Genomic DNA, 15,086 nt, shown 5'->3' with positions numbered 1-15,086 from the left:
GGCCCTGTTGGCCACAACAACTAGAGAGAACCCGCATGCAGCTAAAAAGACCCAGCACATCCAAAAAAAAAATCTTAACCCCTTTGCAATCATGGGACACCGAGCTATATCTCCTACATCATTTCTTCCTATAATTGTAAACTTCCTGATAAACATGTCTCAGTTCACAGCCTCTACCACATAAAAATATTGGGATGAACTGCCTTGGGGTTTAATGTATCCCTTGTCCCTTATGCTGAACTTTGTTGAGATGATCGGAGCCCTGGCTGGGTAATTAGACAAGAAGAATCCCACCCCCACCCCCCAGGCTTCTACTAGAACTAATGGGTGAGGGTAATTATAACAGTAATAGCATTTTCATTCGCAGAACATTTTACACATTGCAAATCTTTTCCGGGGATATTTTCTTCTCATTTCATCTACCCTGTGAAGTTGTGATATGATGATCTCCAAGCTCCAGTACCCCAAGTACATGAACTGTGAACTTCCAGATGTTCAAGCTGGATTTAGAAAAGGCAGAGGAACCAGAGATCAAATTGCCAATATCCGTTGCATCATCGAAAAAGCAAGAGAGTTCCGGAAAAACATCGACTTCTGTTTTACTAACTATGCCAAAGCCTTTATCTGTGTGGATCACAACAAACTGTGGAAAATTCTTAAAGAGATAGGAATACCACACTACTTGACCTGTCTCCTGAGAAATCTGTATGTAGGTCAAGAAGCAACAGTTAGAACTGGACATGGAACAACAGACTGGTTCCAAAACGGGAAAGGAGTACGTCAAGGCTGTATATTGTCACCCTGCTTATTTAACTCACATGCAGAGTACATCATGAGAAACGCTGGGCTGGAAGAAGCACAAGCTGGAATCAAGATTGCCAGGAGAAATATCAATAACCTCAGATATGCAGATGAAACCACCCTTATGGCAGAAAGCAAAGAAGAACTTTAAGAGCCTCTTGATGAAATTGAAAGAGGAGAGTGAAAAAGTTGGCTTAAAACTCAACATTCAGAAAACAAACATTATGGCATCTGGTCCCATCACTTCATGGCAAATAAATGGGGAGACAGTGGAAACAGTGACAGACTTTATTTTCCTGGGCTCTAAAATCACTGCAGATGGTGACTGCAGCCATGAAATTAAAAGATGCTTGCTTCTTGGAAGAAAAGCTATGACAAACCTAGACAGCATATTAAAAAGCAGAGACATTACTTTGCCAACAAAGGTCCATCTAGTCAAAGCTATGGTTTTTCCAGTAGCCGTCTACGGATGTGAGAGTCGGACTATAAAGAAAGCTGAGCACTGAAGAACTGATGCTTTTGAAATGTGGTGTTGAAGAAGATTGTTGAGAGTCCCTTGGACTGCAAGGAGATCCAACCAGTCCATCCTAAAGGAAACCAGTACTGAATATTCATTGGAAGGACTGATGTTGAAGCTGAAACTCCAATACTTTGGCCACCTGATGCGAAGAACTGACTCACTGGAAAAGTCCCTGATGCTGGGAAAGATTGAAGGTGGGAGAAGAAGGGGACAACAGAGGATGAAATGGTTGCATGGCATCACTGACTCAATGGACACGAGTTTGTGCAAGCTCTGGGAGTTGGTGATGGACAGGGAGGCCTGGTGTGCTGCAGTCCATGGGGTTGCAAAGAGTCGGACGTGACTAAACTGAACTGAAGTACCAGGTGAGGTTAAAACTAAGTAAAACTAGTTTCTCTTTCCAAGGGGCTGCCTTTACTGCTGTGCTCCGCCACTTCAAAAGGAAACGGACCATGAGCTGAGAACAACTGATAACACACACAGCTTCTGACCATCTCCTTCCACTGGCAGAAAGAGGGCATTCACTGCTCACTCGTGTCATCCTTTTGTATAAAATTTCCAGCATGAAGAGCTGGGAATCCATACAGGCAGCACCAGCAAGGTGTCAGAGGCTATTTAAGTCATTTTAGGGTCGCAAACTCTTAGGGGCATCCTGGAAGCTCTTCTTTCCCCTCCAATACATTCTGCTGCTGCTGCTGCTGCTGCTTCTAAGTCGCTTCAGTCGTGTCCGACTCTGTGCGACCCCATAGACCGCAGCCCACCAGGCTCCCCTGTCCCTGGGATTCTCCAGGCAAGACCCCTGGAGTGGGTTGCCATTTCCTTCTCCAATGCATGAAAGTGAAAAGTGAAAGTGAAGTCGCTCAGTCGTGTCCGACTCTTCGAGACCCCACGGACTGCAGCCCACGAGGCTCCTCTGCCCATGGGATTTTCCAGGCAGGAGCACTGGAGTGGGGCGCCATCACCTTCTCCACCAACACATTCTACAACCTGACAAGTGTAAAGGTTCTTACACAGTCAGGGCTTCCCAGGTGGAGCAGTGGTGAAGAAGCTGCCTGTCATGCAGGAGACATAGAAGACACGGGTTTGATCCTTGGGTGGGGAAGATCTCACGGGGTCGCAGAGAGTCAGACATGACTGATCACAAACACACACACACAAAAGCAAATAAAACACAGAAAGGGGTACTGATGGAGCAGACTGTGTATTTATGTTTCTAGACTAGCAAGCTGTAAAACATCAGTTTACATTTGTATACAAACATCCATACGTGGCTGAAACCAAACATTTTCCAGTTTTATATCTATTTCTAAACAATTTAAGCATACTGTGTTCTTACAATTACCTTAAGTGGTGAATTTTATCTTAGTCATTGCAATGGTATAAACAACCTAAACCCAGACATTATTTTTTAAAAATACTGTAACTTGTTTTAAGTTGCGGTTTACAACTTTGTAACACCAAATGTTAACACAGATCTTATCTCCTAACAACAATTATAAAATAATCGAAGACTCCAATATTTGTCCAAGGTGCCATGATGAGGGGCTTCCCCGGTGGCTCAGCAATAAAGACCTCCTGCCAATGTAGGAGCTGCAGGAGACACGGGTTTGATCCCTGGTTAGGGAAGATCCTCTGGAGGAGGGCATGGCAACCCATTCCAGTATTCTTGCCTGTAGAATCCCATGGACAGAGGAGCCTGGCAGGCTACAATCCACGGGATCACAAAGAGTCAGACACAACTGAAGCAACTTAGCACACACGGATGCACCATGATGAGGTTTCTGAAAACACAGGGTAAGTATGACCACGCTATGGAAGGCAGTGGAAGTTGAAGTTACATGAATTTTAAAAGAATTTGCCCATTTTAAATGGCCTTTGACAAACCTGGAGCCTGCAACTTAGTATATTTGGATAAGTGATGGTGATCCAAATTTACAAACATGGACTATTCAAGCAGAAATTAGACAAAAGTCTGTGTTCTTCCTAGAAGCTTACATATTTAAGCTTTGGTGGCCGGGGGGCAGGGGTGGGGGGAGCGGATAAAGAACAAAGCTCTCAGACCAGGAGATAGGTAAACAACACAGCGGTGCTAAAGTCACTGCAGTATCACATATCTCCTTTCTCTGAGTGTGATCTCTAATCTTCAAGGTCTTTCACCTTTTCTTTCTTGTTTTCTTTATAATATGGAAAATTAAATAAACCTTTCAAGTTTTTAATCTTCCTTAGGGTGTGAACTCTGGAAGTTCAGGACTTGTGTCTTCTCTTTCATGCCAACTTAGATCTGCGTGTTCTGAACATCATGGGCTCTTATAGAAAGCTAATATTTAATGAGTACATTCTGCCAACTTAGGGCTGAGTAAAACAGAATCAGCATCTACATTCTGTATTCAGCACAAAGCACTGGACCAAGAACGAGAGAGACGACGATACTACCTGAAATTATCAGAAAGTAGACCTTGCCTAAAGACCTCCAGACTCGAAGATAAATTCCTTTATAAAAGAAATATTAAAGCTTTATTGAAACATTTTAACAAAAATGTACATCCAGTTATACATGCACCACAGTGATTAACAGTTCACCTTTCTCTCAAGTTTTTAAAAGCAAATCCCTCATCACAGGCTTTCCAAGCACTCGGCCATCTTATCAGAAAAGACGTAGTGTATTGAGAAGCTGTCAGGCTCATGGCAGTGGGTACACATTTTGTAAACTTCTCAATCTTGCTTGAAAGCTCAAAAATTATCACTGGCGACAATAATTACCCCCTTGTTTTCCTGGAAGTGACAGGTGCACGTTATTTATTTTCTAAAAGTGTCTGTCAAATGCCTTCCTGAATAACCATACTTTGTCCATCTTCCTTTCAAGTAAAAATAGCGCTTGGTGAAAATAAAAATAAAAAAACTAGCTCAGCTTGCAACTCAAGCATCCAAGTGTTTTCCTGGAAGTAAATATGGCAGCTTGGAGCACGTGCTTTACGCATTCTTCCTATTTTTTTCACACAGAATTTTTAAAATGTACCAAAGAGCTGAAATGCAATAAAAGTAATAATTTTCCTGCCTTACTGCATATCTGGCGATACTGGCCTGTAAAGCGCGGTGCCTGCCGGGATTCCTGCTAAGACACCTGCACTTTCTCCCACCATTGTCTTTGCAGCATTCGTGCAAAGCGAGCACTGGGCATGAGTCACGTGAGTCTTAGCATTGTCGTGAAAATGGTTCTGACCCGCAGACCCCCTGAAAGGTTCTCAGAGCCCCTCCTACTCCCCCACTCCCGGCGTCGAGGACCACACTTTGCGAACCACCCGGCGTCCGAGCACGAGAAATCGCAGTATTCCCTCCCTGTTCAGTTACGCACGCTCGAGGCGTGTACATTACTACAGGTCTGACCGCGGAGCGCCAAGAGCAGAAGTGCCAGGCGTTCAGCTACGCTCGGGTACCCGGGAGGCGCACAGCTTCGCGCGGGGGCAGCCTGGCGGTTTCCGTGGCAACGATCGCGGGCCCGCGCGGGGTGGCCATCGACCAGTGACGCCTGCGCGCTCCGCGCTCCGCCGACAGGGCTGCGGCGCCCCGCGGGCGGACGGGAAGATGGCGGCGGCGGGTGGCCCGGCGGGGAAGGGGCGCGACATCAGCCTGGCGGCCCTGCGGCGCCACGACCCCTACATCAGCCGCATCGTGGACGTGGCCAGCCAGGTCGCCCTGTACACCTTCGGTCACCGGGCCAACGAGTGGGTACGTGCGGGAGGACGGGGTCGGGAAGAGGCTGGGGGCGGGGCGAGCGGGGACGACTGTCCCGCACGGCCCCTCGGTCCGGCGACCCCGACCGCCCGTCCCCGGGCCCCTCCCGTGGCGTTGACCAGACTCACGGAGCGCGGACTGGACTGAGTCCGGAGGAGCGGGTCGGACACCTGGCACGTCCTAGCCGGCCGCGAGGAGAACCCGGACGGGACACAGCCCCGCGCGTTCCCTTCGCCTCGCCACTTCTCTCCGCAGCCGGTCATTACAGTCCCCTGAAAGCCACTCACAAAAGCGAAAAGACTAAGAAGTGGGTCCTGACGTGAGAGAGAAGAGAACAGCTTTGCTCTAAGTTCGTAACCGCGGAAATTCACCGAAAGGGGCAGGAATGGAGGGACGCGGGGACACCTGTCCCGCGTGGTCCCGGGGGAGGAAGCGGGCTGTGTGTCCCCTGTTTTCGGGGGAATGTGTCGCCTGTGTTTGTGTAAAGGACTTTGACCGACGTAGTGGACAGTTTCAACGCCATCTTTTCAAATGCAGATATTCTACAAGTAGATGTTTGCTGCAGCGTAGAAAAGTGCCAGAGGCATAGTGTCTTAATTCTGCCGAGGAAATCCCAAAGTAGAGATGAGGGTCGGAAGTGTCGTTCCCTGGAGTGACTTGACACCAGGCAGGGCTAGAGTCTGGGGATTCAGAGAAGTTAACCTGTACAGAAACGGGTCCCCCTTGAGTAAAGGTGGTTTCCTACAGGCTCTGGACAGGGTCAGTGAGTCAGGCACGTGTTACCATAGTTACCGAGTAACTAACTATACTGGGTACCTGGCGAGGCCTTTATACAGCCTCATCGGACAGCCCAGGTGTCACAATGCATTATTTACAGGACTTATGTTTTCTTGCTTCCTGGACTTGTTGCCTTCAGACAGTGCATAATTCATCCCACAAAAGGTCATTCTTTCAGAGTACTCATCTTCAAGGTTGTGGTAGCAGGGAAAAAAGACCGAGACCTGGTTTAGCTGCAGGGCAGTTGCTGGGGCAAAAGAACTGTCACTGTGTCTCCACAGTGGGGGCTTTTGGGCAAAAACCTGATGGAGGTGTGTGGGACATTCTTAAGATAGAGGAGACAGTACTTGGAGGTGGACATAAAGGAGGAGGGTTCTTATGACACTAGATATGGATGAATGATGACTTCAGGCATTCAGCAGGAGGAATATGGAATGAAGAAGGGAAAATGAGCTGCTGTAAGGAAAGTTAGGGCTTCCCGGGTGGCATGGTGGCAGAGAACCGATCTGCCAATGAGGAGACCCGGGTTTGACCTCTGGGTCAGGAAGATCCCCTGGAGAAAGAAATGGCAACCTACTCCAGTGTTCTTGCCCAGAGAATCCCACGGACAGAAGAGCCTGGCACTAGAGAGGGGCCAACTAGAGAGCCCTTGCATCACAGCTGCTGAGCCCGCTCCCCCTCAAACCCCCTCACCCTCAAGCCTGTGCTCCGCAACTAAAGAAGTGCCCGAGTGCCACAGTGACAACCCAGTGCTGCCCAAAAGGAAGTACAGCCCACCAAATCAGAGTCTCTGGGTATGAGGCCCAGGCATCTGTTATTCGATGAAAGCTTCTTAGGTGACTCAGATGCTGCATATGTTCTTGAGAAAAGCAGGTTTAGAGGGTAAATGGAGATTGACTTTTCATTATTTTAACAGAATAATCAGATGTAGATTATGTTGTTTTGAAAGTGTCCACTAGTCTGCCAAGCCCCAGTAGTTTGCGGACTAGCATTATTTTACATTCTACTTTATTATCTTAAATTTTGAACTGCTGAATTTTTTTTTAGCACGTCTTAGATTTTATAACATAGTACTGTACTTTTAAAATTTAAGCTAAAATCCCTCAGAACTGTAAACTTAATACTTTAACATAAAAGTCTTCTTTACTTGCAGGACGTAAGGAGGATCTAATAAAATTTTGCTTTCACTGTCTCTCAAACCCCCAAACCTGGCTTTGCATAGAAAGAAAAAAAATCTGATTACCCTGGATAACTGTGGAGGGAACAAGAAAATGCATGAATATGAGCTGTTTCAGCCATAATAAACCAGAAATTGACACCCAAAGGCCTTTTCATCTAAGTGTCATAGAGCCTTTGATGAAAAATATGTTTTTAATAAAAAAAATCTAGGTGATGTAAGCTGGTCATCCCTTTTCAGTGGAGAAGCTGAGACAAAGAACATAAATCAATTCAGAATTGCATGTTTTGAGTCGGAGAATAATTTCAGGAGAAGCATGCCTTGAATTTCCAAATCTAAAATTAAACATTAAAGCCCTTTTTTTCCCCTTAAGGAAAAGATAATTTCTGTTACTGCTTCGTTAAGGAAAAAACAAGTCAGAGGCTATTAGCTTTCTCTACACTGATCTGTTCTCAAGGCAAGAATATTGAAGTGGTTTGCTATTCCCTTCTCCAGTGGACCACATTCTGTCAGACCTCTCCAGTCCAACCAGTCCATCCTAAAGGAGATCAGTCCTGGGTGTTCATTGGAAGGACTGATGCTGAAGCTGAAACTCCAATACTTTGGCCACCTCATGCGAAGAGTTGACTCATTGGAAAAGAGCCTGATGCTGGGAGGGATTGGGGGCAGGAGGAGAAGGGGACGACAGAGGATGAAATGGCTGGATGGCATCACTGACTTGATGGACATGAGTTTGGATAAACTCTGGGAGTTGGTGATGGACAGGGAGGCCTGGCGTGCTGTGATTCATGGGGTCACAAAGAGTCGGACACGACTGAGCGACTGAACTGAACTGAACTGAACACTGATCTGTATGAACATCCTGCCTAGGATATGGGATGAAATAGTCCAGAGTCAAATACTGAAAGACAGAAAAGTGTTCTGTCTTCATAGCAAGTGGTCACTTTACTTAATCCATTTAAGGATGATGAAATTACTTGAGCGTGGAGAAGCTCATGCTTCCAATTTCTTGTGTGCCTCTTCAGAATTATCATTTTAATACTACACTTCTGTTTCCTAAAGAAAGTGTTTTTCACCAAAAAGACAAGAGTACTTAAATTTTGAATGACACTGCTAAGGGACATAAAAAAATGACAAAATATTGAAAGATTTAATAGAATGCTGAGATTAAGCCATGTAAATAGCAAAAGTATATTTAAAATTCTGAGTTACATATTCTAACTACTAGTTAGTCAGACAAATGCATACCTAAGTTTTTTTTTTTTTAAGTAAGCAGAGCATTCTCATCAGCGGCTGGAGAGATGGAAAAGAGCCCTTCCTAGGGAACTGAAATGATCACTTCTCATTTTCACTTTACAAGTTTCCCGCTTCCTCTGAGGCAGATTTCTTGTGTCCTAGCTGGGGGATGTTTCCGTCTTACTTTATTTCAGTATTCTGCACCAAATAAGTGATTAATTGTCTGAGAACCGTGGCTGCATTGCTGTCTTCTGTGTAGCAGATGAGGCAGGGTGACAGGCAGGTCCTCTGTTCTCCTAGGTGACAGGACACGACGCGAGAAAAGGAGACCGAGGAAACGGAGATGGAGGGGGACCAGTGGTTTCTGCGGCTGGCTGTGCCCCCGCCCAGAGACGGGTGGGCAGCACCTTTACTACCGTCCCTTCTTTCTTAGGGGGCTGTGGAGCGTGTTTGTTTCCTTTGTCCAGCCAGAGGTGTTGTGGCCCCTGTGCTTGGTAAAGAGAGGCATCAACAGTTTGTTTGTAAATGGCAATAGGAGTGCACTTCCTGCTGTTTAAGCGCAAAGTCACCACTGGCAAAGTCTGCTTTTCGCCTTTCCCTAAGAACCACCCCCACTTGAAACAGGATCGAATCCCTGTTCTCTAAGATGTGTGTGTTCTCTGACCTCTGTGACTGTTTCCCATCAGTGAAGAGCATATGCTTATGTTACTGTTTGTTTTATTTCTTAGGAAAAGACAGATGTGGAGGGAACCTTATTTGTTTACACAAGGTAAGAGTCCTTCACTTTTATAAAGAAGCTGACAGCCTTTGAGTCGCGTCTTTAGCTCTGTGTGTCACCCTTCCTCGAGTGGAGTTTTATTATAGTTCAGAGAAGTGCAGGCACTGAGTCTGAGTTTGAAGTAACTAGTTGACGTACGGAAGGGAATACTGAACAATGTCATCTGTCTAGTGTGGTGAATACTAATTACAGAATACAATGTGAACTCCAGTATAGCTGAACTTAAATCTTTGTGTTCTTTTTAAAACAGAATGAAATATTTATTCTTCAGCTCAAGTGAGTGGTACAAAGTGCTTGAATATAGTGAACTGATGAGGAGCTGGGAGTGCACTGTTGAGAATGTTAGATCATTTAAGCAGTGTCTGGAAGAGAGTGTTATTGGCCACTCCCACCTCTGACTCTTTGAAGAAGCATGATCCAAGATTAAAGATGTTTCTGAGTCCTCCCTTGTATAGCTAACAAAATAGGTATTAGGAAAGATTTAATAAATTCATGTTTTGGGGTAATTTTTATCACACATTGTTAATATCTGTATAGTTAACACATACATACAGAGATATGTAGTGGGAGTACTGTCTTAACAGCTAAACTTCTTGTTCACATAAACATTCATGTAAAATGTCATAGCTGAGTCCCGTCACCATCAGCAGGTTTCAGAGATACAGGACAGAGGCCTGGTGCGCACACACACACACACACACACACACACATACATGCACACACACACTCTCTCTCATCTGTGTTTATATGCCCATTCACCTTTGAAGATAAACCACAGTGTGGCTAGACCATCCCCAGGCTCAGGTGACAGGCAGTGCCTGGACAGCTGCAGAGGCTTTGCAGAGCTGCCGAGATACTGGAAGGATCAAATTCTGATTCTATAAAAACACCTAACCCCATTTTAAAAACAATGTCTTTGCTTCCCCCCATGTCTGTCTGTCTGTAATAGAGTTATGCCCAGTGGTGGTTTTCAGAGCACCCTCTGTTGAGAGCTTTGGAAGTCACTCTTCACACTGCCCCAGAATTTAACTTAAAATGATGGTTGTGATTACATCTGGTATTGCTTATATGCCCAGCACCGCTCTACCACTCAGTAAAGTAAATTAGGCAAGGATGGCCTTCCATCACTTTTAAAATAAATCTCAAAACCGTGGTTAGTAAATCAGATGGTTGGAGGTGAAATAAAACTTGAGATCCAGACCCCGTTTCCCCGGGTTGCGCACAGCATCCCTGTGGGCGTGTCCCCCGGCCCCAGAGTGCATCTGCGGTCCTGCATGTGTGCCTTGTTTTGTTATGGAAGTTGCACAGTTGGGTTGGTGTCTGGCTATCCTCCAAGGGTAGACAGATGCACTTGTTAGTTTCTGTGTGATCAGGCTTTTCCTTGCCTGTCAGAGAGTAGCCGCTGCAAGTTTATTGAACAAAATTAAAAATAAAAAGTCACTAAATACACGGTTTTATGGACAAAAAATGTTATAGTAGCTTGTCTGTTGGCTTTATTTTGAAGAAAAGTAGATATCTGCTCTTTGCTTTGAATTGTATAAACTTTTAATTGTACTGTATATCCTCACTAGTTCATTGACCAGAGTTACATCGTTTCTGTAAGAAATTATGCAACTTTCAATTTCAGACCAACAGTAGCATTTCCTGTGACTGTGATATACAATGTATATCAACGGTCTAGCTTCTTTAAAAGTATGTGTCAGTAATTTTTTTTAAGTGGTTACCATGTCTGCCTTAAAGGAGCTTGCAGCCTTCGTAGGGAAATGAGCTGTGTGTCTGTGCACCCCCCACCCACCCAGATTCATAGGGCTGGACTTCACCGTACGCGTGCGCCCGTTGATGCGGCCCACGGTGAAGGGGCAGGAAGGCTGAAGGTGCGACGGCCGCCCCTGTCCTGGAAACGCTTTGCTCTGAACGCCCCCTCTCCATGTCCCCTGCCCCGGCGACCTGTAGGTCCGCGTCTCCGAAGCACGGCTTCACCATCATGAACAGGCTGAGCATGGAGAACAGGACGGAGCCCATCACCAAAGACCTGGACTTCCTGCTACAGGACCCCTTCCTCCTCTACAGAAACGCCAGATGTGAGTCTGCACATGTGAGGGACTGTGGTGACTGTCGTGCTGCTTGCTGTCCGGGACCGGGGTCGGCACGGGTGGCCTGGGAGGTGCAAGGCTCGGCAGGGGATGGCGTCTTCCTCCGGAGAGTTTAGACGGAGACAGTGTGACTGTGAAGGTGTGAGTGTGTAAAGCTCGTCCTCCCACAGCTGGGCCGCTTTGTGTCTGAGCCCAAGCGGGGCCGGGGAGGGGAGTCCTGGGCCGGGAGACCGCAGAGGACCTTGACTAGCGATTCAGCTTGTGGGTCCCTGCAGCTGAGCATCCGATGGGATGCTCGAGGGAGGGGGCCTGTCTTCAGAAGCACTGTCTTTTGAGTACATAGTAAATGTACATTAAAGTCCAATGAGTTTTGGTTGTTAAGAACTTCCTAACACTTGGTAAAGCTGGAGTCCTGTTAACTAAACGGTCCCTGTCGGAGGGAAATGAGGTAGCAGCCGCCCAGCCACCATCCTATGTCCATTTCACTCTTGTGTCTCATCTGACCGCTTGCTGCACTGTGGGGCAGCCCACAAAAGTGGATGAGAGTGATATGATTCAGGAGCTTCTCCACACAGGAAATGAGAGCAGACTCAGAGCTGCAGAAACACGGGTGCGTGTGCTTTGCTCTGTGATGACTTTGCAGTTCAGAAACGGTTTCTGTTCATCTTCCACCCTGTTCTTTGAGCTCAGGGTCCAAGAATTCGCCTACTGTGTACTACTCAGTGTTACCTTAGTAACAAATGTAACACAAGTCATATTTTGTGCTTTATCCCCATTGACTTGTTCTGAAGTAAATATAGCATCACTTTAATATTATATTTATTTAAAATTATATTCACTTGTAACTGAGTTGTCATAATAATTGGTCATCCTATTTAGAGAATGCAGTTAACCTTTCATAAGAAAAAAATTACAAGAAAGCTATTAAACATGACTTTCTAATGGCAGGTCCTGTGAAGTGAGAAGTTTAGCATAATAGAGAAATATTTTGTTTTCTACTACTGCTTCTTTGCCCAAAGGTGTAGTTTAATCAATTGTAACTTGTAGTTCAGATTTTTTGTGTACTTACTGTTATGTCAGGTTATATTTTCTTTTTTTGAGATTATTAGATTCTATGTGAGATTGATATGTAATTCAAATCCTAATGAAATTAACCACAAAAATAAATATAAAATGAACGACTATTAGTGGCTTATAATAATTTTTGGTTGCTCTTATTTTGGATAAATACTGAGTCTAGTCAGTATGGATAATACCGACCAATTCTTGCTGCAGTATTACCTATTAGGTATTATATACTATACCAAAGATAGGAAAATTTGTTTGATGTGGTTGATCTTAGCCCCACAGGGTTTGTCTGCTAGGGTCTGGTAAACATGCTCAGCTCCTCCTGGGCACCACGCTGCGCTGTCCCATGCAGTCCTGTGGGCAGCTGGTCTGAATTGAGGTGATCTGTGTGTGTCAGAAACACACTGATTTTCACAGACTTTAGTACCAAAAAAAAAAATGTAAAAAAGAAATCTCAGTAGTCTTATATCAGTTTACCTGTTGAAATGGTAATATATTTTTTAGTATATTGAGTTAAATAAAAAGTATTATTAAACTTAATTTCACCTGCTTCTTTTTATTTTTTATTTAAAATTCCTTCTGTGGCTCTCCTTTGTGGTTCACCCATGTTTCTGTTGGATGCACCATTCCAGGTGTTTTCCTTCATTTTCCCAGTTTCCTCGTCCGAGCTCTGAGGGGCAGACTGCTCCCTGCTGCTTTGCAGCTGAGAGAACCACGTGTCCGAGGGCCGCAGCCCTGCCAGACCCACACGCTCTGACGTCAGGCCCGCTGCTTTCCCTACACCTGCTGGGCTGCCCCGACCCTGTCCCACATGAGCGCAAATCGAAGGCAGCCTTCTTGGTGCATGTTCAAGTGTCTCTAATGAGCTTCCATAGGAAAGAAATGAAGTCAGTTGGACAGCGGGGAATGAAAGGGAGTGAATCTGTTTACCTTCCTGAGTTTATTTTGCTTTTTGTCTTTATTATCTGGTGTGTCTTGACTGTGCAGCCAGTCATTCGGTTTTAGTTTATTTACAAAAGCCTCTTCAGCCTCTGACGTCCGAGTTTCCCAGAAGGCTTTGCTCCAGGTGCTCTCAGAGGGTCAGTACTTTGCAGATGTTTTTAAATAACTCTGATACTCTGTGTAATAACTGCCCTGGGTTTGTATATTCTCTGATGATGTGAAGATTCATTCATCAGCCTTTGGAAGATGAACCCAGCTTCCCTCAGGACTGTGTTTTCGACTGTACCTCTTGAGTTCTGTTGAGTCAGGGATCTCTGTTTAGTCCTAACATTGCACTTGGGCCGACGTGTGTCACAGGCCAGGCTGGGACACGTCGAGAGGCAGCACTGAGAAGGGGTTCTAGTGAGTTTTTCAGACTCTGGGTTTTTAAACACTAGGTTTAAAAAAATTAGTACCTGAGGAGGTAACTGTCCCTTCCTAGAATTGTATGGATTTAGAAGAGCAAAATAAAGAGGTAGAAATCTCAAACTTTCATTTAATTTAAAAAAATGTTAATGAATAAGTAACTTTGGATTTTGGCCAAACACAACTTATATGGTTTTATTACAGTAAAACATTCATGATGTTTAAGCCTGGCTGTCATAAAGTTTGACCTCTGTAAGTTTTCAAGGTACATAGGGTAGCTGCCGTGTTAGGACAGAAATTTTATTTTCTCAACAAACTTACACTGAGCATTTACTGCCTCCCAGGCATGACGTCATGGCTTTCTATGGGTTATTTAATTCTCATCACTTTTCCTTAGAAATCCTCCTATTTCTGTTTTGCAAATGAGGAAATGGAGATTAGAGGGATTACATAATTTACGGAGTCTGTAACTTTTTTGAGATGGAAAGAGCATCTGAACTGAGTAAGCCCAGCCTCAGACGTGCAGGCCCGCGCAGCGAAGTGCCAGCAGAGGAGCGAGGGGTCTGAGCCAGGTTTACCTTTTAGTTTTAAAGTGTACACTCCGGAGGTGAAAAAGCGAGTTTCTTTTTTTTTTAGGTTGAGAATCTACTATATCTCAGTTATTCGAAAAGAGAACATCAAGTAAAAATAATGTAACATGAAGCTGAATTCGACCATTTCTTGTGTACCATTACCCTCTAGTAACTGTTTGCCATTTCAAAACTAAATAAGATTCTGGTATAGGGAGATGTATTTTAGAACCGTATTTTCCTGTAAGACTAAATGAGACTATATTATCTTATTTAAGATAAGTTACAGACAGCAATGACAGGAAGATTTCAGAGCTTGGCCATCATGTTGAATACAGTATTGTCTATGGTGACAGAATTAGAATGAAATTCTTTTGAGCTGGTTGATTTTATTGCAGACATAAGCTTGGCGCTTATAGCAGATCCGAAAAGGCAGAAGTCAAGATACTTAGAATCAAAGCTGTTTTAGAAAAACTGCAATGCTTCATTGACATTTTAGGATCTGAGAAAAGCTGCCTCAAATAGTGGGAAAGGGTGAAAGTGATAGTTACAGACAGTCCTCATCTTTCCGTTACACTGTGTCCTACAAGTTCCCTTTTAAAGTGATTGGTTGGCAGACTTTTGGCTCAACGTGGTAGATTGAACACATTCCTAGAACAACTGAAATGACAATAAAGGAGTAAAAAGAAGATAGAAAGAAGAAGATGGAGGGTGGATTTCACGAACAAGATAGAGGAAGGCTCTCTGTGACTGCTTCGTTGTTCACGACCACTAGCTGTTGCCCTGCAGGAGACGGTACCTCTGGTCTGTTAACATCAGACCCGACAGTGTGATCTGATTCCTCCCCACTCACCCCTCCAGGTGGCTCTTGTATAATCCTCTCCCCGCTCCAGGCATCAAGTACGGTTGTGTGAGTCACTTTGGCCAGAGAGATGTGGGTAGAAGTGAGCAGATATGTACGAACCAGCTCCTGACTGACCACATCTCT

At 44.9% G+C, this 15,086-nt stretch overlaps 1 protein-coding gene across 6 annotated transcripts in view; it reads left to right on the top strand.

Annotated features, from left to right (window-relative positions):
* Positions 1-4,696: 4,696 nt before the first annotated feature.
* Positions 4,697-15,086, top strand: part of DCP1B (decapping mRNA 1B) — a 44,000-nt gene continuing 33,610 nt past the window's right edge. For 2 of the 6 annotated variants that reach the window (XM_069585938.1, XM_069585934.1), the window contains exons 1-3: positions 4,866-5,047; positions 8,972-9,012; positions 10,821-11,102. In XM_069585938.1, coding sequence (XP_069442039.1) covers positions 10,949-11,102 — 154 coding nt within the window. In that variant the 5' untranslated portion in view covers positions 4,866-5,047; positions 8,972-9,012; positions 10,821-10,948. Of the gene's footprint in view, positions 5,403-8,971; positions 9,013-10,820; positions 11,103-15,086 lie in introns of all 6 variants that reach the window. The other 4 variants (XM_069585933.1, XM_069585932.1, XM_069585936.1 and 1 more) reach the window with 4 other exon arrangements.

Source organism: Ovis canadensis, chromosome 3, assembly GCF_042477335.2.
Source record: "Ovis canadensis isolate MfBH-ARS-UI-01 breed Bighorn chromosome 3, ARS-UI_OviCan_v2, whole genome shotgun sequence".
NCBI classification, from domain to species: Eukaryota; Metazoa; Chordata; class Mammalia; order Artiodactyla; family Bovidae; genus Ovis; species Ovis canadensis.
This window is presented reverse-complemented; position numbering and strand designations above follow the sequence as displayed.